The sequence below is a fragment of the Drosophila mauritiana genome, chromosome 2R, assembly GCF_004382145.1.
Source record: "Drosophila mauritiana strain mau12 chromosome 2R, ASM438214v1, whole genome shotgun sequence".
Lineage (NCBI taxonomy): Eukaryota > Metazoa > Arthropoda > Insecta > Diptera > Drosophilidae > Drosophila > Drosophila mauritiana.
The window spans coordinates 11,102,234-11,126,441 of NC_046668.1; the positions used below are offsets into that span (position 1 = coordinate 11,102,234).

The window sequence follows — 24,208 nt, forward strand, 5'->3', positions numbered from 1 at the left end:
AACAATTTCCACGGGCGATGCGCTCTGTAGCGCACTTCCCTCTGTGCGAATAGATTTCGATCTTTAACAGCGTTTTGCTTTCACTGTTAAAAGTCTGCGGCTCTGGGTCCGCTGTTTGGGAATTTTTTCAGTCTGACTTGGCGCGTGAATTAAAACGGTTGGCGGTAGGTGTACGCTTAGTGCCGAATAAATAAATATTATTTCCGATTCTCTGTGCACATAAATTATTTGCAAATACAGCAGAGCATATATATGCACTGTATATTGAAGTTACTTGGCAAATAGAAATTTTTGAAATATAAAATCGATGACAAATCTCATGCACAAGAAACCTTAACAAGTTAACGTGTTAAATAAGCATTGCCTGCGGTTTGTTTGTTCGTTTAATTAATTCCAAAATCGAGTAAAGTAAATAAACGTTCGAGTGGTAAAGAGCGTGAACTTTACTAATCGCCACAAAAGTATTACAACTGGCTATTGAGTGATTTTGCATAAACGAATTTCTTTTGAATCTCATAACGGGTTAGTGACCTATGACAAACAATAGAATTGTTTGTTTAACAAAGAATTTTCTGCATACAAGAGTGAGAGATCACATTGTATCCAACATTTTAGGGCTTAAAATAATAGGCCACATAAATCTGGGCAATATATGAACGACTGGAAATGCATGATATAGTTTTTAAAATATATTAACATGAGACAAAATGACTTTATGAATGATGCAAGCTCGATAACATTTATGTTATGTTATTTAAGTGAAATATATGTTATTACGGAAAATTAAATAATTTTAGGCAGTTTCTGAGCAAAAAGATCCATATTGCCCTATATTAAAGTGTTTAAACTTTAAATAATATATTATTACTATTAACATTAATGGTTGTGTAGTTTGGATGTGTCATAAGAGCATTAGCAGTTCGATATGTCCAGAAAAAAATGTCCGAATCTAATTTGGTTTTTTAATTCGAGCTTTCCGATTGCCGAGTGGTACTTGTTGACCCATTAACGGTGCAAACAGCGACAAACTCAATTTACATGTTAATTAGGTGCCACATGGAATCGCTTTGAACAATGGCCAAATAAATATACTCGTTTCCCATCACGTATGTAGATAGATTCTTGGGGGGTATCCCTACGATTCATGAATCGCAACTCAACTCGCGAATCAATTCATTCAGTGCAGGTGAAGAGCAACCCACTCATATTGAGGTCGCATTGAGTGCAATTGCTGATTCAGTAAATGAATTCCAACCCAGATGACGATCAATGCCATTCCATGCTATTCAAAACACTGGAAGATCAATCAATCGAGTATAGCTCGTTCTCGTAATGTCTGTCACTGTGATTCTCTGCAATAAATCGATTAGTTAACTAACTAATTGTTTTTTATGCTTTGTTTTTAAGTGTCGAATATAAATCACAAGCTTCCAGTTTTCCAGGTACACAATGTGGTTTTTATGGCTGATCTGCTTGCTGCTGCCAATTATAGATGCAGCTGAGAATGAGAAACCTACTGCGAAACCCAACATTATATTTATTTTGGCAGATGATTTGGTGAGTTTCGTTGTTTACTATGAATTTAATACACATGTTATCTCCTTATTTAATTTTTTTTATTTTTTTAGGGCTTTAACGATGTGGGTTTCCATGGCTCTGCTGAGATTCCCACGCCCAACATAGACGCCTTGGCCTATTCTGGCATTATTCTGAATCGTTACTATGTGGCACCCATTTGTACTCCATCCAGATCTGCCCTTATGACGGGCAAATATCCCATACACACTGGTGTGTTAAGATCATCCTTTTCTTGTAATTATAGTTATTAGTTTAATTTTTTGCAGGAATGCAACATACAGTTCTTTATGCCGCTGAACCACGAGGTTTGCCCTTGGAAGAGAAAATACTGCCCCAGTATTTGAATGAGTTGGGGTAGGTCAATGCCAATATCATCAGCACTTTATAAACACAATCTTCATTTCCAGTTACACCTCCCACATAGCTGGCAAGTGGCATTTGGGCCACTGGAAGCTGAAGTACACTCCGCTGTATCGCGGCTTTAGTAGCCACGTGGGATTCTGGTCGGGTCACCAGGATTACAACGATCACACCGCCGTGGAGAACAACCAGTGGGGTCTGGACATGCGCAATGGCACGCAAGTGGCCTACGACTTGCATGGTCACTACACCACGGATGTGATAACCGATCAATCGATCAAGGTCATTGCCAACCATAATGCCACCAAGGGTCCACTGTTTCTCTACGTGGCTCATGCGGCCTGCCACTCGAGTAATCCGTACAATCCTCTGCCGGTTCCGGACAACGATGTGATCAAGATGTCGCACATCCCCAACTATAAACGGCGAAAATTTGCTGGTAAGTTTTATTAGCAAGGAGAATTATAGGCATTTTATGATTTTAAAATTAGTTTATTTTGTATTATTCTAAAATGTAAATATTAATGGCACCTGAGTGTTACTTTTCTTTTATTAACGACAAAACACTTTTCCAGCTATGGTTTCCAAAATGGACGACTCTGTGGGTCAAATTGTGGATCAGCTGCGCAAGTCGAACATGCTGGAGAACTCGATCATCATATTCTCCTCGGATAACGGGGGACCAGCCCAAGGATTCAACCTTAACTTCGCCTCCAACTATCCCCTAAAGGGTGTCAAGAATACCCTGTGGGAGGGCGGAGTTAGAGCAGCGGGTCTCATGTGGTCACCTCTGCTAAAGAAAAGCCAACGAGTGTCCAACCAGACCATGCACATCGTTGACTGGTTGCCCACGCTCCTGGAGGCAGCTGGTGGTCAACCAGCGTTGGCTAATCTCAGCAAGCAAATCGATGGCCAGAGCATTTGGCGGGCACTGGTTCAGGACAAGGCATCCCCTCGCTTGAATGTGCTCCACAATATCGATGATATTTGGGGCAGTGCAGCGATCAGCGTTGGAGATTGGAAGCTGGTCAAGGGCACCAATTACCGGGGTAGTTGGGATGGTTGGTATGGTCCGGCCGGGGAAAGAGATCCTCGTCTGTACGACTGGCAGTTGGTGGGCAGGAGTAGGGCGGGCAAAGCGCTGGAGGCTCTCAAGATGCTGCCAAGTCGGGCGGATCAGCAGAGGATACGAGCAGCTGCCACGGTGTCATGCCCGGGACAATCCTCACAAGGAACCAGTTGTGTGGCCACCGCATTCTCTGCTCCGTGCTTGTTCCACATTCGCGATGATCCCTGTGAGCAGTACAATCTGGCCAAGCAGTGAGTGCTGTAAATTTCATTGAAAAACTCTTATTTTCTTACAAATCCCATTTAAGATATCCGGAAGTGGTAAACGCCTTGATGGCGGAGCTCGAGCGATTCAATGCCACCGCAGTGCCGCCCTCGAATAAACCAGCTGATCCTCGAGCCGATCCCAGATTCTGGAACTATACGTGGACAAACTTTGGAGACTATCAAAATAATGATCTTGATACTTTTAGTGGGGATATTACTTTGGCAAAGACTGTGTAGAATAAAGATATGATGTAATATATGATATGATATAATGTGATGTGATATGATATCATATGATATGATATGATATGTTTTGTTTTGAAAGATCTTAAAAGTAGTAGTTTTGAAGTAGGAATATAGGAACATATATAAAGTTAATCCAGATAGATAGAATTTTCACTTTCAAAGCATTTAGATCCGATAATTTACAAGTTTTTGATGGAAAATTATTTCTGAAAACCTTGTGATAAACTCAACTAATATCACACAAATAAGAAAATAAGACAATCCCCATCCAGTTTAATTTCCTTATCAAGAATATGATTTGCTTATTTTCCGAGTTCTCACCGTTCTTTAAATATTTGAAGAGTTTATAAACAATTGCGATTATTATGAGAGCCCTCAGACGGGGCAAAAGTATTTATTTGTTTGTAAAATTGGTTTACAGCTTAGGTTGCTTAGCGCATTATGAAAATACAAATACTTGCACGATTACAAAAAAACATCAAATGCGACAGTTTTGAGTCCAAGTGCGTACATTCAATGCGTTACGTGGTACGATCATACATACATACACTAGTTACATGGGCTTACGAGTATATCAAAATTCTACTATAGTACCAAAAAACTGGCTAATCTAGCTTGCGAGTGCCTTGATGCATCAGTAAGTTGGGCTGAACACGTCAAAATTTTGATTAGATTTGCTTGCTTGGTCTTCTGCTCTTCTACTGAGATTCCTAATCCTACACACCTACTGAGAGATTGAAAGTGGGCAAAGGTTTTGATTAGAGCCATATGGAGTAGTCTAAGTGTATGAAGTGGATTTAATTTGGCATATAAAAGGTTACAAAGGGTTCGGATAGAGTTGCAGAAGCGTGGTCTCTGTGCGCTAAGCCTGGCGAAAGGACACCGCCGGTCCGTTTCCCCAAGTCCAGTCCAAGTCACCGATTTCCGGAATCCTCGGGTACACCTGCTGCGACTCGCTTCCCCTCCTGGCCGTGGACCAATTCCGGCGGCGGAGACTCTGACGAGCCGTACGGCCCGTCTAAATGCGCTCCGTGACGTAGACCTTCGCCGAGGCGGGCGCATTGGAACGCCGCACCGCAAAGGTGACGATGATGCCGATGAAGATCAGGGTGACACCGATGGCACTGGTGATGTAATGCTCCACCAGCTTGTTCTCACTGCTGTAAAGATATTACGAACCAATTAACCACTGATTTCAAAGCTTAAATTACCAAACTAGTCATACCTCACGCCCACCTCGTTGACGGTCTCGCGCTCCTTCTCGATCAGTCCCGTGACGGATGAGGCAATGGCCAGCCAGAAGTTGGCCAGTCCCAAGCTGGCGTGGATGGGCACCATGGCCGAGCGGCAGCTGTAGGTCTTGTTCTCACAGCACAGCATTACCAGAAAGCTATAGAAGATGCTGATTAATATGCCGGATTAGGACACCGAGTTGTGGAGACCCACCTGAAGAAGCCGATCACAAACTGGAGCACGAACATGCCCATTGTCACGAAGCCCAGCCACGAGTGGAGGCTATAGAAGTTGACCTTATGCAACGCGTCGTGGGAAGCGAAGACGGATATGAAACCCAGGGCGATGCACGGAATGGCCACGGCGTGAAAGAACATGTGGATCAGCTTCACATAGATTTGCTTCACGCAGCGGCACAGACGGTAGATCAAGATGGCTAATTGTGAGTATATCACATAAGATTAAGATAGGTACATCTGAACAATTGGGATGGGCTTACAAAATCCGGAGAGCGTGACGAAGCCAGCGATCATGAGGATGGGATGCAGATTGAACTGCTGCTTGGGACTCTCCGACCAGGCGAAGCCATCGCGGTAGAACATCACCCAGAAGAGGGTCAGCACCAGCACGCCCACCAGCAGGATCGTGGACAGGATGACGATCAGCAAGTACTCGCACCAGGAGCAGCAGTTCCAGGCATTATCTGGATCCTCCTCATAGCGCCTGTAACGAGATAGGAGCATAGGATAATCCATGATAGCATATGATATAGAAATTAAACAATTACTTTTTAGTCCGAGTTTTCATGAAGTTGGGTCGATGAAAGAACAAGCGATTCAGTTCATCAATAAAGGGTCCGTCAATGGGTTTCATACTTCGATGTGATTGTATTTAAAACCATAACCAGTATATATCATATATTTCTAGGATTACAAGAAATTTACAGATTCTGACTTCTAGGGATAGAAGCTAGTGCAACTACAATCTGGGGTATGTAGGTTTGCCCTCATTAAACACAATTTATGATGATTCCGAGGGACTGCCTTCGAATTATGGAGATTCTACCAGAGATTCTCAAGAGATTACGCTAATTGCGGGTTGAATGTGCTGCTAATCGACTTAATTGATGGACAACAGATGGATAGATGGATCAAGTGGGATTACAGTGGGCTTAAGAGAAATCGCAATTATCTAATTTGCCTAGCAAATATCCAATCTTCCCCAAAGCGTGGAGTAACTCTGGTCCACTTGTCCTGGAATTTTTGGTTTGTATTTGGTGTAGATGATTTGGAAAAATGTTTATCCTATCGCATGATTTTGACAGCTGGGGAAAGGGTAATGGAGTCAGAAGTGTATTGTTTCCACCCAATTGCGGCCTGTCTGTCATATCAATTTCATCACTTGTCGTGCGAGATCGTATGACATACAATTTCGATGGCTCATGATGGGCGCAATGATCTCATCCAGCCGCATAGCACAAAGATCCGTATGATCCATCATCCATCAGTGCAGTGCAGTGGGAGAAGTCCCAGAAAAACACAATGGGGTGCCAAACCAAAGCCATCTGTTGATCTTTCGAAAGTTAACGGCCTGCAGACAAACTGGAGTAGAAACATTGTGCACTCGGCGCAATTGGACGCATTGCTGGCCGCCAACCAACCGCCTAATCATCGCCAAGTGCAGCTCCTTGGTTTCGTTTGAAATTCCGAAATCCATTGGCGCAACAAAGTATCGAGTGTGTAAACAAAGCGATTATTTAAATTAATAGTGCGAGCCCCCTGTTGTGATAATGAAAGCAAAAGCGAATCGAATTACCAGACATCGCTCTCGCTTTCACGACACTTGCATCACTGCATTGTGAAGATAATGCCATGGGGCACCGTCGATGCTGCTCCAATTTACATGCGACACTATCCGCGGAGTGCAACTGCAACGGACTTGCCGCATCGGACACGGCGGAGCGAGATCGGCGTGGCACTGGGTGCCCAAAGATCGGAGGCACTCGGAGAAAATGCGGGAACTCAACTGGGATTGCTAAATATATTCGATCGTTTAATTTTTATGAAATTTAAAATTGAATTTTTTAAAATATGATCTTATAATTCGGGATCGGGTATTTTCCATTTAAACTTGGTTTATATTGTAGACAAGGGCTTGATCCTTTCTTGATGTGATTTTCTTAATAGATTTTCAAAAATAAAAATAAAAAAGGCGATTTATATGCGCTGTCAGTTGGAGGGCTAAACTTTCTGTGGGTTATATGAGTTGTCATGCATTAAATTAATTAAATTTTTAAGCTATTTATATTCAGAAGTAAAATCAAATAAATAAAATTATAATTAAAAAACAATTCAAGGGATTAACCATAGCGAATATCCATAGTGCCAAAAAAGTTTGCTAACAAATAGCCTTTCATACTTTCACATCAAAGATGATTGAATTATTTATGTACTGATTAGATCGAGATAGTTTTAATTGAAGATAAGAAATTCGTTCTGTTTGTTCATAGACGAATGTTTCTGCCTTTAAAATAGATTAATGACGATCATTGATCATGTTTCTTGCTGTGCATCCGATGGCGGTGTCAATGAACGAGTGTGTCTGCCACAAGTTGCACTCCTCCGCCGCGGTGGACGTGAGTGTGGATGTCGATGTGGCTGCAGCTGCGTCTGGGTTTGGGCTTGGGAATGGGTATGGGTATGGTTATGGGTTTGGGATTGGTAGTGCGGTTGGGGCAGGCATTTAGCTATCAACACATTGCAGGGGGATGAGGATGGTGGAGGGGGAGCTCTAGTGGCTGCAGTGGCTGTTTGCTTTAACACACATTTCACTTGCCGCAGATTGTTGGAAAACAAGCCCACACCAGTGTGCGGTGTGTCTGCAAATGTATCTGTATCTTTTAGCTGCACATTTGTATCTCTTTCACTTTTCATTTGCCCGCTGCGCTGAGAAATTTTCGCTAAAGGCTTTTCGTTTTATGGAAAACTCGTTTCTTGGCCGCCACCTGTTTTATGTATTCGAATCTGAACCTGAACCTGAACCTAAACTTCAGCCTCAGTCTGAGCCAGACTAAGTGAGCCGGGTTTTTGGCCTAGGTGCAGCCACACATGGCTAATGGGTCATCGTGGATGAGAGGCTATTGACTTGGAGGTGGCACCCACTGCAAATGGGAGGTGGGAAAAACAGAGAAAGCGCATCGGATTTGCAGCGTAATCAGCCAATTCCAGCAGTCATTTAGCAAATGCAAATTAATGCATTATTTGTCCAAATATAAGCCGAGAAAATCACGACGATTGATTCAGGGATTATTTATGACTACAAAATTATTATAAAATGCAAGTAGTTGGAAAAGCCTACTGAAAAGCAGTAACATTTTATGTCTTAATTTATGGGATTTAAATGTTATATATTTAATGTATAAACTCACTTTAATTCTGGCCAAAAACTTAATGAAAACAATATCTAAATCAAAATCTTATCTTATCCTATCTTAGATATGCAAATTTGATTTGCTTTCCGCGAGCATCAAGTTTAAAATATTATTATATTTTACAGATATAATGTGTTTAGTCAAGTCTAAGCCCTTTACATTTCTTATCAGCAGATAAGCAAACTCTTCTCGTGAAACTAGAGTGGGATACATTTAGAGAACATCTTATCTCGGTCATGTGATGGAGATTATGATGACCATGACTGCGGGATGTCCAACTGCGAGTGGATCTACAAAAAGGTGAACTAATCAGATGATAGGGAAACCAGAGCTGCTACGAAGGCCTCTATATAACCAGGCTAATTATGCCTATAGCTTGATTTACTTGTGCAGTAATAAAAGTGGAGCAATGCTACCGCTGAAAAGCTGAATATATGGGAAAACCTAGTGGCAGAGGAATGGTAGCAGGAAGCCAGGGCACAATTCAATTAAAGAAACCATCAGATGTAACAAGTAACGAGCTGACGCGGAATGCACAATTAAAAGTCTGCGGATCGAGGCAAATTAAAAAATTTGCTGTCGCACGCATGGCTGAAAATCACTCGAACACTCGAACACACTTCTGCGTATCCTGCGGGTTGATTATGACGAAGTACTCGTACGGCATACTATATATGTATATACTGGTCTGATCCAAGCCGATCTGATACGATTCGATGCTGCGGGGGGTTGCTTTATAGTACAATGTCTGGCATTTGTTTAGAGACGACGTCGATGTCGCGGCTTGTTTAATTGAAGCGATCTCTCGAGGGAGTGCGGGTACGATCCAATAATCCGAGCTGAACCCCCACACATACATGTGTACATGTGTGCTTGAAATTGTATCTTGCAGATACAATCGAATTCGCGCTACAACAACCTGACACTATCACTTAACATATGTACCCTTGTACGATCGAAGTACTTTTCTCCACAAGCGGCAATTGTTTAAATTAAATAAATACACTCGAGAACAACACGCAATTTGCTTATATTATGTCTAAAGTCTGGCCCTGGGGGTTGGTTTTCTGGTTCGATTTTGGGACTTACGATGTTGTCGTTCCTCCACGCGGCATTTTGGCCAAGTGGCGATCTCGCATTTAGCCAAGTGTTGCTATTTGGGCCGAAATTTGTTGGGTTTTTCTTGCTCACGCTGTCACCGCCACCCACTAGACGTAGAATCGCTGGGCGGTGCGTCACGGATCGGCTCTATATAGGTGTATATATATATATATACAATATATCTGGGATGGCCCAACTAAAGGTCGCTTTCCCCGTAATTGTGCTTCTATATCGGTTCTGTAAAATGCCACAATCGAGAGACAATTGAGAACCGAAGTCTGGCTATGGGATCGCTAATCGCTAATAGAACTTTTCCAGTTTGGATACAGATGCTAATCGAGCTGAATGCGTTAATTTGTCAATCACACGAGGCCAAAAAGCGATCCCAAAACAGTGACGGATTCGGTTCGTTATCTATTCATGTGCTCATGTAAGGGGCCGCAGGTTCACATCGAATTTAATCAAGGCGGGATTGTATAGATGCAAATTTGATGTTCGCCTAACAACGCGAAAAAAGTACTTTTTAGTCAAAGAAAGTGGCCGATCCACAAGTAGCGTGTTAAAGGCACCCAAAAAATTTTGAAAAGTGGCACACAAGTTGGGCATAAACAAAGCACTTTAAATAAAAAAGTGATTTTTTTTTTATGTTCAATTTCTCTATGCTTTTGTTTATATAGCTCCTTTTGTTAACAGCCGCACTAACACAAACAACCGCACGAAAATCCTCAATTAATTCACTGAATTTTACTATCAAATGAAGTGTAACGACGATCAGATCGCGGCGATCAGCTAGAGGCAACTGAAAATTTATTTCAATTTTCTGCTCGAAGCTTTATGGAGCTAAAAAATCGAGCTGGGTTTTAGATCCTATGGGCATTCTTCACACCGATATTTTAGCGGAGACATGAACTGATCCCAAGCTTTTAAGCAGGCAACGGAACCAATTGTGTGTAAAAGCAGAGAAGGGAACCATTGGAGGATCGATGTCGCCGAGACATCAACCGAGCAGCTCAGCAAGGAAGCAAACCATGAACAGAAATTTGAATTTAAAAATCTGTGTTAATTATTTACCTAACTTTTTTTTAATTAGCGAGATTTATAGCTCGGTTTCTTTCCGACTCGACCTTGTATTATGCAATCTGTGGTCTAAAAGGCTGCTACTTGAGCTCTTGAGATTAGGGGCAAATAAAGTTAAGATAAAAGATAGACCAGTTCATCATCTGACTGGAAACTGTCATCAGAATTAAATGGCACTGAGATAAGGAATAACTTTTTCATCTTTAAGTAAAGACAGAAATAGTCTGCTAACTACATGCTGAAACTAATTAGTGGACACCTGTTTGTCAACATACTCCGTGTCTATAAATAAATAAGCAAATAGGAGTATCAATCAAAACACCTGCCAGCAGCAGCTTGAATCAATCAAATATTTATGGAAGCGAAGCTTCCACTAATTCCCAGCGAAATACTGGGTCAGCAATTGGTCGTGGAGCGGGAGTAAGGGAGAACCTCATCCACATTCATCTACCTCATTGCTCATGCCCACTCCTACTTTCCCGCAAAGACAACAAACACACCCTCGGACTTTGGGTCATTATTCCGGCTCCTTGGAGCCCATAAGCCAAGTGGGTATTGTTCGGGCACCTCGCCCAAAAATTACTGGAAATCAAATGAAAATGAAATGAAAACGAGGCGGCGAAAAGGTTGAGTCCTCGGAAAGAGAAGGAAAAATACCAGTAATTACTCGAAGCTTACCGAGCTTCGTGCCAGAAATTGGACAAGGACATGGCCAAAGGACGCGGGAGAATGGAGGATTGCGGGCGGAATGTTTACGGCCAGTTACTATGTGAGTTGGGCGCACGCGATCAACTGTTGAATTTGTGGGCCTGTACGGGTTACAGGAAGGATGTGTCCGGCTCTTTGTGTGATTTGCAACGAGGTCGCATTAAAATAAAATTTACGACTTTCAAAGATACGTGAATTAGGAAATTGGCGCGTAAAAATAAACTCGACCTCCTGAAAGGGTGTGTAGGCGTCGACATTTGCCGTTCACCGTCATTGTTACCATAATTAGTCTTTGGGGCAATTCCTGACGTGCCCGGGCACTATTTCATGTAAATATTACACATACGCCGCGTGGTGCCATTAAAATCGATTAAAGCAGGCGTACGAATGGCCGGCTATCTAAGTCTTTTCATGCTTTACATATCATATCTCATCCCAAGTTAGAGCTTCCAACCGGCAGATGAGCATCGCATAGGAGATGGGCAAGGCCAATTGCCGGCTAGACAAGAGCTCCAAATTGGTCTGTGGGGAAATTGGTCTCTATGTTCTTGTGCCTGCCTCGAATTTGCTATGCATAAGTGACACAATTTACTTAAATATTGATAAACAAATGTGTTGGGGAATCTGTTGACTAAATTGTGTTGATTAGCTGGGCATGGGGGATTGATTGGTCGAGCGGCTGAGAATTTGGGAATTTTAAAATATAGCCGAGAAAATGTAAATTTTCTTGAATAATATTTAAATGTAAATGAAGTAGCAATTAAGTATCTTCATATTAAGAAATATAATTCCATAAAGCTGCGTAACTATTCTAAAAGCTTCTTGTATAATTTGAAATTTTGCTCCTATTATTACAAAAGTAATAAATTTAACACTTAACCCTGAACTGATGAACTTTTAACTTAATGTTTCTTAAGATTTTCAGTGGCAGGCAATCTTTGACCATCTATATCACACTTCATTCTATATAAGAGCTGTTTTAATATTTAAAGCAACAGACTTTACACAGATTTACGGTCTATTTTTGGCTCAACTCACTTTTCATCCGGCGGCGGGGGCATCTCGATGCCATTGGGAGTTCCCGGGGGCGACTTCTCGCTGACCCTGTCCATGGCCTCCTCCATCGGCGGGAGGGGACTCACCGAGTTCGTGTCCATGTGAAAGCAATCAATTTTGATGCCTCTGCTCCGCTGACTGGCTGCATTGCGAGAAGAGAAACATTTATGAGGCTGGGCATTTAAATGTGGCATTTTAATAGAGAGAACAACAGAACAGCAGCAGGATTCCGATTCAGATTCAGTTTCTGATTCCACATCCGCAACTCTGCATAATAATAGGGGGTGTAGGTCTCATCTGTTGATGAATGGCGGCGCCGGCATAAGTCTTTATATATAGTTCTGTACAATATATGGGCCTTTCGAATGGGAAGAGAACGAAGCATTATAAGCGGGGAAGTCGCTTTTCATGGCGGGAAGTGGAAATGGCTTTTGGCATTTATTTTTGGCGACTCCACAAGGTGGCAAAAGTGCAGCGTCAACTGAAGTCCAGGGCATTGCACTTGGCTCGCTCTCTGTTTGTTTTTTTTTGTCTTGCGGATTTCGTGTATTTTTTCCGCCGCCTCTACCATGTGTGAAATTGGCTCATCACACGTCCGAATGCGTTCTGCAGAGAGCGCCAATTTCCGATTCACGTCGCCCGTCAAGTCGAAGATACTCCAGATACTTCAGATACTCCTGCTGAGAATGTGTGTGGGTTCTTTCGTTCGGCGCCCTTTTCCTGCTTTCCCACCAATCAATTATTATCGGACGTTCTAGTTCTTGGGGGTTCGTTGAACCCGATGCAGAGACACTTGATGGACACATCAATGCCTGGCATTTGCTGATGCCGAAGCCAACTTCCTTTGCCCAGCCAACCAGTCAACCAGTCAACCGGCAACCACAGTCCGCCCCTCCATTCCGAAATTCCTGCGAGTCGTTTGCATAGCCCACTGTCCCTATCCCCACACACACACACATGTGTCCAGTTCCCACGGAACTGGACGATGGGGATTGACATTCCCTCTGCCTGGATTATGCTGATTATACAGGTCCCAACTTAAGGGTATTATTAGTAAATGAGAGAGAGACATGTTCGGGTTGTAGGTGCATGCAGTTCGGTTTTGATTGGAATCACCAAAGGCTCTCGCCCTCAGTCATTTGATTTACTCTTTTGGGCGGAGCAAGGTGAAGTTCTCAAAGTTATAAAGGCTAATTACTTTGAATAATATTCTGAAGATTATTTTAACTTTGTAATAAGTATGTAAATAATGTCTTTCTAGCTAAATAAATAGTTAAAATAAAGACAAAGTAATATAAATACAAAGTAATAATTTGTAACCAATTATATTGCCTAGGTAGCATAGCATATGGATCAGTTGGATACATTATTATAAATTATAAAATTTATTTATTTATTTTTTAAATTTTGTTAATTATTGAGTTTTTACCCACCATGAAATTCTATTATCAATTCTACATTGTGTGATTTGTTCTTTAATTAATATGAACTAATTATCTGGCGCTTCAAAAGCTTTTCGAACCTCCTAAGTGCTTGTCCCCAAAACAATAATCAAGAATTTCCTATTAGATTTGAGATCTTGTTGTTCCCAGATGGCAGACCCACTTCCCAGTCCCCAATCGCTTTGGGCTACTTTCTGGAGAGGAAGCTGGACATTATGCAATCCCGCAGCTGCTGACGCTGCCCATTGCTGCGCCAAATGAAGCAAACAAACAAAGCGAGCGGCCAAAAATCCACTCACAAAAGAAGGGCTCCAAATATTTCGAGGCCCGGATATGCAGCGACTTGTGCAGAGAGATTGTCAATGTAGAGGGGGGGAATGCAGAAATCGGGGCCTAGGAGACGGAATGGGTTGGCATGGAGACTGCCTGGGATGCCTAGTCTTCCCACAACAGACATCCTTTTGTGGCGGGGACTTAATAATCCGATTTGGGTCTGGCGAAATCTGTGTGTTTTATGCACTCTTATATGAGAAACCAGCTAGCAAAGCGGAAACGGAAACGATGCTCCTGTTGTTCTTGCCACTCTCGATTTGCTGTCTTTGCGGCAAAATGTGAACCTACCCCAAGTTCGTGTGGCGTGTGCGGTGCGGTGTCAAAAACCCTTTTCAATGAAAACTTAATTACTCTATTATGCACAAACTCTACGCGAATGCTGTATGCGCTTAATTGGATTTGCGGCCGCTTCAACGAGCTGGAATTTAACAATTTTCCACAATTAATTCATCTGCCCGAACGCGAACGGAGTGCATCCCTCCTCCGGCGGAGATGGTGCGGCCTGCAAGGGAGCTGCTGACGGATGATGGAAACTCCGCAAACAAACCGGCACGGAACACAAACGCTGCGAGTCAATAACACACCCACGTCCGAACTCCACGAATGCTGCGAACGAACTGAGCCATGCGGCACTGGGAAAACTAACCGACGACATGCCATAATGCTGCTATAATCCAGCTTCGTGTCTAGTGGCTTCGTGTAAAATACGTTCGGCTTTTAAAGTTTATAGCAAATACGTGTAGAGGGGAACGTGTTATTTACATTAAATGTAGAATAAATTGATTGATGTAAGTGTTGGAATTAAATGCATCGATTTTGAAACACAGAAGGATTGCCAATGAATCGATTCTAATTTTTATGGTTTGTTTAAAAATATCAATATAATTTAATTTAATTTTTGAAACACCGTTTAAAAAAGGATTGAATAAAAATAGAGAGTTAAAGTATTTTAAAAATTTGAATTTAATGATTAAAAAGGTATAATTACGATTGTTTATTAGAAAATTTGTAAGTAAACATCTTTTATTTATTATTATTATTATACATCATGTATAATCTTCCAACCTCAAAAGACCCATTAAGTAACGATATGCCATATATTTTGTGCGTTTTCAGCTAAACATGTATATATTCAATTGCTATCAAGTAAATATATCCGAACTTACATATGATCTTTTCAAACGGGATTTTTAATACACATTCAAACGCATACAAATATCAATTGACAAGTACGAATGCAATACATGTAGGCGGGTCACAGACCCCAGTTGTGTGGGTAAGTTAGATATCCGTAAAGATTATTGTCATTGTTTCGTAGGATAACATGGAATTCTTGTGGCTAACTAAGCGCTACCAAGTACAAGTACAAATGCCGCTCGTGCAGTGGATCCGCCTCGAAGGACCACGACTTGCACGTGGGATGACTACTACAAATTATATAGGACTAACCAAGCAGCGTGGACTGATGGTATTTCGGGTACTCTTAACTTTAATCTAATACATCATATATAAACTAAAATGTTGTGCGAATAATTTAGTCAGAGAGATTCTGCTGGGATCCTGGATCTCTGTACGCTTATAGTCCCGGCTTGGTTTTGTCATCGATGCTGCTGCCGGCGCTCGCCGTGCTGCCCGCATCCGATGGCACCGGGCTGGAACGTCCTGATCCTGCCCTGGATCCGGATTCCACGGGAGTGGGAATGGGACTGGTTGTCGGACTGGTCTCCAGGTCGCTTGTGCTGCAGATTTCCTGGAAGGTGAAATTGGAATTCAGCTTGAGAAAGTCATTTAGAATCCTTGAATTTTGCCCCAAAAGGTCCTCCGTCGACAAACTTGCACATGGACTTGAACCTGGACTTGAACCTGGACTTGAACTTGAATTTGAACTTGAACTGACCTCATCCGCTTGTGTCTTGCTGGTCACCGCTTCTGGTTTGCACTCCTCGCTGGACTGGTCGGCCTTCTCCGACCAGGAGCGGAGGAACTCCACCACGTGGCTGTGGCCGAAGTTCTCTGCCTCATCCACGGGCAGATTTCCCCAGCGATCCTTGGGGTTGTGGGGTACATGACACTGTTCCAGCAGGAACTTGACGCACTCCAGGTGTCCCTCGGAGGCAGCCAAATGGAGGGCAGTGCGACCATCGTAGTCGGCCAGGGTGATATCCATTCCGGAGAGACGATGACGCCGCAAGGCCGTAACATCGCCGCTGGCAGCTGAAAAGAGCAGATTCACGATGGACAGACCCTTGGTCTCGTAGCGGTGCTTCCGCGGATCCTTCTTGTTGGACAGATGCTTCAGGTTGTCGTAGCGATGGAAATTGAACATGGAGACCAGCTCCTCACAAAACTGTAGTCCTCTCACTGTATTACCCAAGTGATCCAAGGGCGGGGACCAGGCAAAGATGCCCATTACGTTGGGGATGACCAGCATCATGCCGCCACTCACTCCAGACTTGGCTGGCAGACCCACCTTGAAGGCGAACTGTCCGGAGTAGTCGTATGTGCCGCATGAGTGCATGATCGAGAGCACATCCCGGATTACCTCCGGCCGGAACACCTTCTCCTCGGTGGTGGGGCAGATGCCACCATTGGCCAAACTGGCCGCGATCACGGACATTGCCTCGCAGTTGGTCTCCATGGAGCAGCACTGGAAGTAGAAGTCCATCACCTCCTTAAGATTGGTGCGCTTGGGGAAGCACTTGTTCTCCCGCATGTAGAAGCCCAGGGCGTAGTTCCTATCGGCAGCCTCGCGTTCGGACAGGAATACGGCGTTATTAAAGCCGATATACTCTCCGCCGGACAGCCGCTTGAACCAGGACATGGTGTAGTCGAAGATCTCAGCGGAGGTCATGTCCGGCTTGACCAGGGCGTTCATCAGGGAGCAGGTCAGAATGGCACCAGCGTTGATCATCGGATTGTGTGGCTTTTCTGTGGAGACACAATATAATAATTCCGATAAATACACATCGAGAACATCATAGTTATTAGTTGGTTTCCAACTTACTGTTCTGATCTAGGACAAGTTCGTTAAAGTTCCTGCCACTAGGCTCCTGGCCCACATACGAGTGCACGACCTTGGGACCCAGTTTCTCCAGGGCAATGGCGTAGGTCAGTGGCTTGCTGCAACTCTGGAGTGTGAAGGGCACATCCACATCGCCGATGGAGAAGCGCTGACCATCAATGGTGCAGATGCTCAGGCCCCAGGAATCGGGATTATAGCGAGCCAGCTGGGGAATGTAGTCGGCCAACTTGCCCAAAGTGTTGGTCTTGCAGCGATTGTAAATGTCCTCGATGTCCTTGACGAAACTCGTAAAGTCGGGGATCACGAATTGCTGCCGGAAGGCCTTGGCAATCAGCACAATATTGGGGGCCACCACACTGAATACGATAAGGATTACCATGACAACACTACGATTGCAATGATTAAGGCAATAACTTACGCCTTAAAGGTCTCCCGATTGAGATGCTGAGTTTCCGCCGAAGAACCCGTCTCGTAGTTATTCAGCTTGTGCACTTTCTTCAAGTTGTCCATCAGTTCTCGCACTCGCGGATCGTTCCGGCGAATACCGGTGGTCTTTAGCCCGGCCAGGAACTTGCCCATCGAGATGAGGCCCGTCTCCTCGCTGGCGAACATGTCGAATAGCACATCCTCCGCATTTCGCTGCTCCTGCTCGCGATGGCTGTGAATAGAAATACAAGCAGTTAGTGGGGGGAAATTAGCGAAATAGTTTCGAAGCCGCAGAAAAGCAATTGGGTTTGGGGCACCTGCTAATTGAGCGGCGATCCCCGACTGAATTTTAGCATGCGTGTGTGGAAAAGCAAGTCAAAAATTCACAAATACAAAATACTGTTACTACTAAGGGGTGTAGAGGCGGTAGGCGGAATTTTAACGGGGGGTTTGTCTTTAGCCAACTGGCGCTGAAGTCAAAGTGCTAATTGGCTCACAGACATCTAATGCAGCGCGGCCAAAAAAAAAACTGCACAGATCCAGTTGGACTTCTCTAAATATAGATCTTCCTCCATGGTTGGCCGACTTGATTAATTGGGGCTTTTTTCGGAACTATCAATTCGGGAAATCATTTCGCGCTGACCACAATCAACTCCAATTTAGTCGAGTTGGGCTTGATTAAGAGATCGTTTGGTTTATGGTGTATGTAGCATGGCAACTGATTCAAATTCTACTGGGGGAGTGTACAAAAAACAGAACAGTTGAATCGATTACTCACGGCCGCATCGAATAGTGGCGTCTCTGACTGCTAAAAGAGTGATAAACAGGATGATCAGACAGCAATTGTTAGTTAGATTTCCATATGTTGGCCATAAATGAGCGTGTAATGAGCGTCAATCAACGCAATTTTCGTTTTGGCATAGTTATATACTTATATAGGGGTTGTGGGTGTGTCATATAGATATGGGGTGTGTAATGTGCACAGTCTATTTTTACGATCCTCTCGGATATACTATGAATATATATGTATTTTGTCCCTGCCCCTGACTGTATGTTTGGGCTGCACTTTCCGGCACTATTTTTACCTGATTATCGCGGAAATAGTACGCACTATGGTGCCGCGACGATTCTGCAGCGAGATGCCCTCGATAATCTCCTCTATGATGGCCGCCGTCTCCGTGGTCTCCTGCTCCTTGCCGCGCCTATAGTTCTCCTCCCGCTCCTTGGTCTCCCCGTCCTCACTCTGGCGCTTCAGCGCCTCCATTTCAGTTGTTTGCACCATCACGGCGTATACGTGATATTCGATGTCTTTGGCTGTTTTGTATCGATTTGTATTTTCTATACTGGATTTCGAACTCGGATCGCCTTGACTTGAGCGCCGAGCTGTTGCAAGTTTAATGGGAACAACAGTAAGCGCGCTGGCATTTTATACATTAGCGGAAAGTGTGATTTTTGCTGCTCCCAGCGAACGGAGCACTTAGATAGCCATACGGATAGACGACCGGAGATCGGAGAGCGGTTAGCGGTGGTGGAGAGTACGGGCCACGGAGAGCAGCGCAGGGCCGGAATGTGCTAATTTCTAAATCATGTTATTGCCAATAAAATAAATTAATTAACTCCTTTTTCTCTACACACACACACACACACAAAGCCCGCACGAGCACACACAACCGCGGAGCAGATATGACTGGATTTATAGCATTATAATGGCACTGGCCATTGTCTGGCGTTCTATGGATCCGATATTTACATGGGCACCACTCCGAAACCGATAAGGAGGTGGACGTCACGCGGCGGAACCCCGTTTCTTTGATTCCGATAAGGCGGTGGGCACGTCTCCGGGTGATTCACATTTACCTGATATACTTCGTTATCACCTTGATGAACGTCTCCTTTTGGCTTTTGGTGCACAGTCCGGCTACCATTTCGGCTATGATGCCGGCATCTATGAGATCCGCATCATCCTGCACTCGCTCCTTGCCCTCCTCGGTGCCGGATAGGGGTTCCGTGGCCGGAATCTCCACCTTCTCCTCCTCCACCTTGGCGGCATTCTGCTTGACCAGCTCTATCAGCTCCTCGCCCGTCATGGACTTCAGATCGTCCACGATCTTCTGCCTGATGCTGTCCTTGAACTCGGCCGCCTCCTCGGCGGTGTAGCCGTCCAGTGGGAGTGGCGCCTTCTCGGTGGCATACTGCAGCAGGTTCCAACTACGATCGCCCATCATTCCGATAAGGTGTATCCTGCTCTTTCACTGTGCAAACTTGCGGCCCGTCGCCGCCAAAATGAGACCAGTCGGCGAACGGCCAATGGTTTTATAGTTCGCCAACATCATACATCAAAAGCCAATACATACGAGTATGTATGTAAATCATTCAGCAGACCCGAAAAGAGCGAGCGAATTCGATTTTTATCTTCGTTTAATAAACGTATGTTAATTTATTTCTATGCGCCTGAGATTGCCGGCAATTAGCGCGTGGTATCGGGGCAGATACCTCCCAACTTGGAGCACCGAGCCCCATAATATCCCCCGGTTCTACTTGAAACAAAAGGGGATCTCGCAAATGTGTTTACCCCAAAAAGTGCCATCAAAATATTTTTCGCAATTTCTTTGGACTTTGCCGTACGGATTGTTAATTGTGTGTGTCAACGATTTCGGTTGTTGTTTTCAAAACAATATTTTCCGAACTAAGAATAGCAATGCAAACTGCAGTCGATCTAAAAATGGATCATTGGTACATAAAGTGCAGCCTGGCAGCAGCTAAACTGTTGACCCATTTGGTTATGGCCACGTGGGAAATAGTGGGTAAGTACAGCAACCACAGACGAGCAAGGTGCAAATGAGTGGATCAAATATTATGCAATCCCAATTGGACGATTGCATGCAGTTAGTTGTGCAAGTGCTATGTGCTCTGGATTGTTTTGCGGTGTAGAATGTAATATTGACGGTGAAAATGTACAGGGTCAGAGGTCATATGTCGATGGTGTACTCACAGCTTGGCATTATCCTCTTTGGTCTTGGGCGTGGAACTGGTATCGTAGAAGGACAACTTCCGATTGGCAAACACCAAGTTCATAAGCGGTGGAGCGCGCAGTTTTTTCTGAAATGTAAAAGGTATTCGTTGTATATTACAGCCGATTGTTTAGGTCGGAAACTCTCTGTTCGCATCACGTTTTCCCAGTTATGTCAAAAACCGAACTTAATGGCACGTACTAGCATATTTCGAAGGTATATCCAGTGTATACCGCAACTGGTTCGAAGTGCAAATAATGGCCATATGCCATTCACGAGCACCTTTTATAGAAAGAAGGGGTTGGTCTATCCAAACATTTGTGAGATCCCCGAAAATCGGCAACACTTTTGGTGCTTACAAGGATGGTAATAGCTATCATAATCAATCCTTTGATTCTATGATCTTCTGTTTGTTTTTCTTTTGCCTTATATTTGCAATGCCAACTTATTGCACATTATTGATTTGGAATACATATTGGGCACAGCCTACTTATTTTGCCCACAGCATTTATATTTTCGTTAATGGAGAAATCGAAATCATTCATTAGTGTAACTGAATACTGTCCTGCCTTCGATCCTAAGTACTATTGGATTGGATTACCTAACCGCATGACATCAGCGAAGCAGATGTCTTTGTGCTGTTCTTCAGTTCCTTTCAAATTAAATTGATTGGAAATATTCCAGCAACTTTATATATTTCTCATTGCAATCTTGTGGAAATATACAGCTTCAGTTGTTTGCACGTGCCCAAATCCCTGTTATAACTTTGTTTCTTGTTCTCGGAAAGGGTAAATCTTTGCCTCCCAAATCTGTTTTCATTGTTAAGCGTTTTTCGCACTCGCTGCTTATTTGCATATTATTAAACACCTATTTAAGCGAAAGAAAGTCATGTGGCGCGTATGTATCTCGTTCAACAAAAACAACACCGTAAAAATAAAAAGAATAAGATATTGAGCAAACAAGTTCCGTTCAAGGGGCCTGTCACATTAGCGTGGGACTTTGGCACCTTTCGAATTTGGATACCAAAGCCGACGGAACATTGACGCACAATTCGCGCGGAAATGCAGATTATAATTATCAGAGGGAAACATTCCGGGGATATGAGAAACCCATTTTGTGCACCAAAAAATCATTTTTTTATATCATTTCTCACAGCGTTCGATTATTTTCTACGCAATTCGGCTTTCAATATAATGATTACATTAGGGTAAAGTAATTTTTTTACTAGTATGATCCTCTAAATATAATTTATTGTTGTAATAAACTTTTAAGCTTTTAAAACTATAATTAAATTAAACAAGGCTTAACTTAATGATTCTTACGGAAGGCCCTTAAGTAACTGATAAGCGCTCTTTATCGCGCGCATAAAATATACATATTTTACATTTTATCGCTCTCAATTATTCATGGGTTAATGGGTTATTTCCTAGAAAGAAATGTATTTGATCTAGAAACTTCCTCGCTAATTTCTGCATATTTCTTTAAATCGCGAAATACCTTAGAGAATTTGAATAAAATTGGCAAAGTTCATGAAATATCCATTTGTTTGCCTAAGAACAAACTAACTCTCTTATTTTTCTCCTCTCCAATTTTCTCCAGCGACCATGTGCGTGATGGGAAGTGAGGGGGGAGGGGCTGGGTTTTACTGTTGTGGCAGCTAGAATATTAATATGTACATATGTACGCACGGTATGCTAAATATTTATGAATGTGTGCTCTTTCATTTCTATTTCTCCCATGGCAACAAAAGCAGCGCAAACATTTCGACTAGTGATGGACTTTTGCCAAATCTTCGCCAGCTTTATTCCGATCCATAATTATTTCCGCTTGAATTACCACCTCCGACTTTATTTGTTCATAAATGTGTGTTTTTGTGTTGCCATGCTCACGTTTACACTATTTATTTTCGGGTGACAGTTTCGCGTGACTTTAACACTTCAAGAGTCTGTGAATCACATACACTGCAAAAAAATTTCTGAGTTATACTCAAAGAAAAATTTAAATAAAGTATACTGCGTTTTAAAGAATTGTGTATACATTGGATTTGACATAAATGCGATTTATGACATAAAGTGGGATGTTTATTTGCTTTTTGTCCTTTGTGTGGGATAAGATTGTAATAAGCTACCGATAAGAAAGTACCTAATTTTAACCAGACTCCATAACAAAGTACAATAGAGTTTAAAAATAGCACAGACAAGTTTTTCCTATCAAAGTTACATAAATTATCATTTCATGTTGATAAGATTTTAGTTCTAATGAATAAGATTAAGATTGTCTTGCCGGAAATAAACCATATATCAAAGAAAATGAAACTCATACATAACACGCCTTTTTCTGAGTGTATTCGAATATACATATATATTTGTTTGATTGTTTCACGAGCCAAAGATTAATAAATAAGCAGGCTTTTATAACCATCTCGACTCCCATTTCCAATCTCGCCATCATTGTTTCAATGTCTCGGTCAGCGTCTCGCCGTCGTCTGATTTTTTGACATTAAATAATCATTAAATAATAAACTTGTTGACAGCGAGTGCTGCTGAATTGGGAGTTCCACATGTGACATGTGGTATTTGGGGATTAAGGATGAGTGTGTCAGTTGATTTGCACCTGATTAGCGCCTAGCCCCCGAAAATTTGTCATGATAATTTCACAATTAGTTCGCCCGGTAGTCTAGTCGCCGCAATCACAGATGCGATAAGATAAACTCAATTATCTTTTCTTTCCTTTGGTTTTTTTTTTTTTTTTTGGCAGAGGCAGGACAGTGGGTGTGTTATCTGGATATTGCGTCAGTCACGCTGCGCCTGGCATTTATCTAATTAAACTAATGCGCGGCGTCTTCAGCAAAAAATTCAGCGTTGTCAGGCTGCAAAGAAAGTCATACGCCCTTACGTGCCCAAAATCACTTCCAGGCCAGAGTCCATATCTCGGTTTTTGTTTAAGTTTTGAGATCTATTTTTGGATTTTGGAAAAACTGTTTGTGCTTGCCGCCAGTATTCTGCGCATATGTGCGGATTATGCGTTCGCTTTTGTGGATAGCACATGAAAAATCAATAGTCGAGCGAAATTTAGGCCCAAAAAAAACGAACTTAGTCAGCTGTTTTTCGGCCAACCACCCCCCGCGTTTCAAATGCTCCGCAGAAACTTACCTCATTGATAATTTTCTGCTGCAGCTGTTTACCCGTGTGTCCAAACTTGGCGCGCTTCAAGAGATCTGTCTCTTGGTCGAAATCCTCGACGGGCTCGACGGCGGACGCCTTGGCGCGTTGATGGAGCAGCACCTGTGCCTGGGTCGTCAGGAGACGAAGGTTTCGACCGGCTAGCGTGGGAACACCTTTAAGCATTATCACAATCACTGACTTGGCTAATTGGTTGCCCTAATGACGACGATGGTCTCTCTGATTCACGGATTATCGGATGCCTAACTGGGGTAAACCTTAATGCTCGTACTTGATGTCTTCGTTCACGTTCACGTTGCGTATCCGCTCCGTTGTCTGCACATGCGTCCTCTTTTACCAATCGCTGGGTACTAAAATGCCAAAAGCAGAAAGCTCATAATCAGCTCAACGCTGCCGCAAAAACGTTGGCGGCGTCCAAAGCAGCGGTGATTACTTCTTGGGTTGTGAGTAAGCATAAATAGCAGCGCTCTCTCTCTCTCTGCCTCTGTTTCTTTGGGGCAGAGTTTCAAGGCGGGGGAGACACTACCACTTCCAATGGTGGTAGTTCTCTCCCAAAAGAGAGGATGATGACGTTGCCGGGGGCCCGTCTAAGCCAGTGACGTCATTAGCACAACTGTGCAAATTAGTTTTATACACTGGGAATCAAGGAATTGCCTTTATTACATGGA

The 24,208-nt window shown here is 43.2% G+C and overlaps 3 protein-coding genes across 19 annotated transcripts; 1 reads left to right on the plus strand and 2 right to left on the minus strand.

The window, feature by feature from the left end:
- Positions 1 to 138: 138 nt before the first annotated feature.
- On the plus strand, positions 139 to 3,563 carry LOC117137792 (arylsulfatase B). 5 transcript variants are annotated; one of them, XM_033299455.1, is made up of 7 exons: positions 139 to 164; positions 1,443 to 1,557; positions 1,629 to 1,788; positions 1,845 to 1,932; positions 1,986 to 2,377; positions 2,514 to 3,258; positions 3,315 to 3,563. In XM_033299455.1, exons 2-7 carry the CDS (start codon positions 1,450 to 1,452, stop codon positions 3,508 to 3,510), a joined length of 1,689 nt encoding a protein of 562 aa, XP_033155346.1. In that variant the 5' UTR covers positions 139 to 164; positions 1,443 to 1,449; the 3' UTR covers positions 3,511 to 3,563. The 5 variants fall into 5 exon arrangements, with proteins under 5 accessions (XP_033155346.1, XP_033155345.1, XP_033155341.1 ...); XM_033299454.1 differs by having other exon boundaries at positions 145 to 164; positions 1,435 to 1,557; XM_033299450.1 differs by having other exon boundaries at positions 148 to 522; positions 1,435 to 1,557.
- A 730-nt stretch (positions 3,564 to 4,293) lies between these two features.
- LOC117137149 (transmembrane ascorbate ferrireductase 1) lies at positions 4,294 to 14,496 on the minus strand. 4 transcript variants are annotated; one of them, XM_033298456.1, is made up of 6 exons: positions 14,188 to 14,496; positions 12,107 to 12,266; positions 5,252 to 5,475; positions 4,966 to 5,188; positions 4,745 to 4,909; positions 4,294 to 4,679 (listed from the first exon to the last, which is right to left on the minus strand). In XM_033298456.1, exons 2-6 carry the CDS (start codon positions 12,223 to 12,225, stop codon positions 4,538 to 4,540), a joined length of 873 nt encoding a protein of 290 aa, XP_033154347.1. In that variant the 5' UTR covers positions 12,226 to 12,266; positions 14,188 to 14,496; the 3' UTR covers positions 4,294 to 4,537. The 4 variants fall into 4 exon arrangements, with proteins under 4 accessions (XP_033154347.1, XP_033154349.1, XP_033154350.1 ...); XM_033298458.1 differs by lacking the exons at positions 12,107 to 12,266; positions 14,188 to 14,496 and adding exons at positions 9,272 to 9,520; positions 9,987 to 10,072; XM_033298459.1 differs by lacking the exons at positions 12,107 to 12,266; positions 14,188 to 14,496 and adding exons at positions 9,272 to 9,520; positions 10,032 to 10,049.
- A 570-nt stretch (positions 14,497 to 15,066) lies between these two features.
- LOC117135517 (glutaminase liver isoform, mitochondrial) lies at positions 15,067 to 24,158 on the minus strand. Of its 10 annotated transcripts, none has more exons than XM_033295770.1 (7): positions 23,511 to 24,156; positions 20,340 to 20,446; positions 18,126 to 18,155; positions 17,340 to 17,579; positions 16,904 to 17,277; positions 15,797 to 16,827; positions 15,067 to 15,649 (listed from the first exon to the last, which is right to left on the minus strand). In XM_033295770.1, exons 1-7 carry the CDS (start codon positions 23,703 to 23,705, stop codon positions 15,476 to 15,478), a joined length of 2,151 nt encoding a protein of 716 aa, XP_033151661.1. In that variant the 5' UTR covers positions 23,706 to 24,156; the 3' UTR covers positions 15,067 to 15,475. The 10 variants fall into 10 exon arrangements, with proteins under 10 accessions (XP_033151661.1, XP_033151667.1, XP_033151663.1 ...); XM_033295776.1 differs by lacking the exon at positions 23,511 to 24,156 and adding an exon at positions 20,718 to 20,807; XM_033295772.1 differs by lacking the exon at positions 18,126 to 18,155 and having other exon boundaries at positions 23,511 to 24,154.
- Between the last annotated feature and the right edge of the window lie 50 nt (positions 24,159 to 24,208).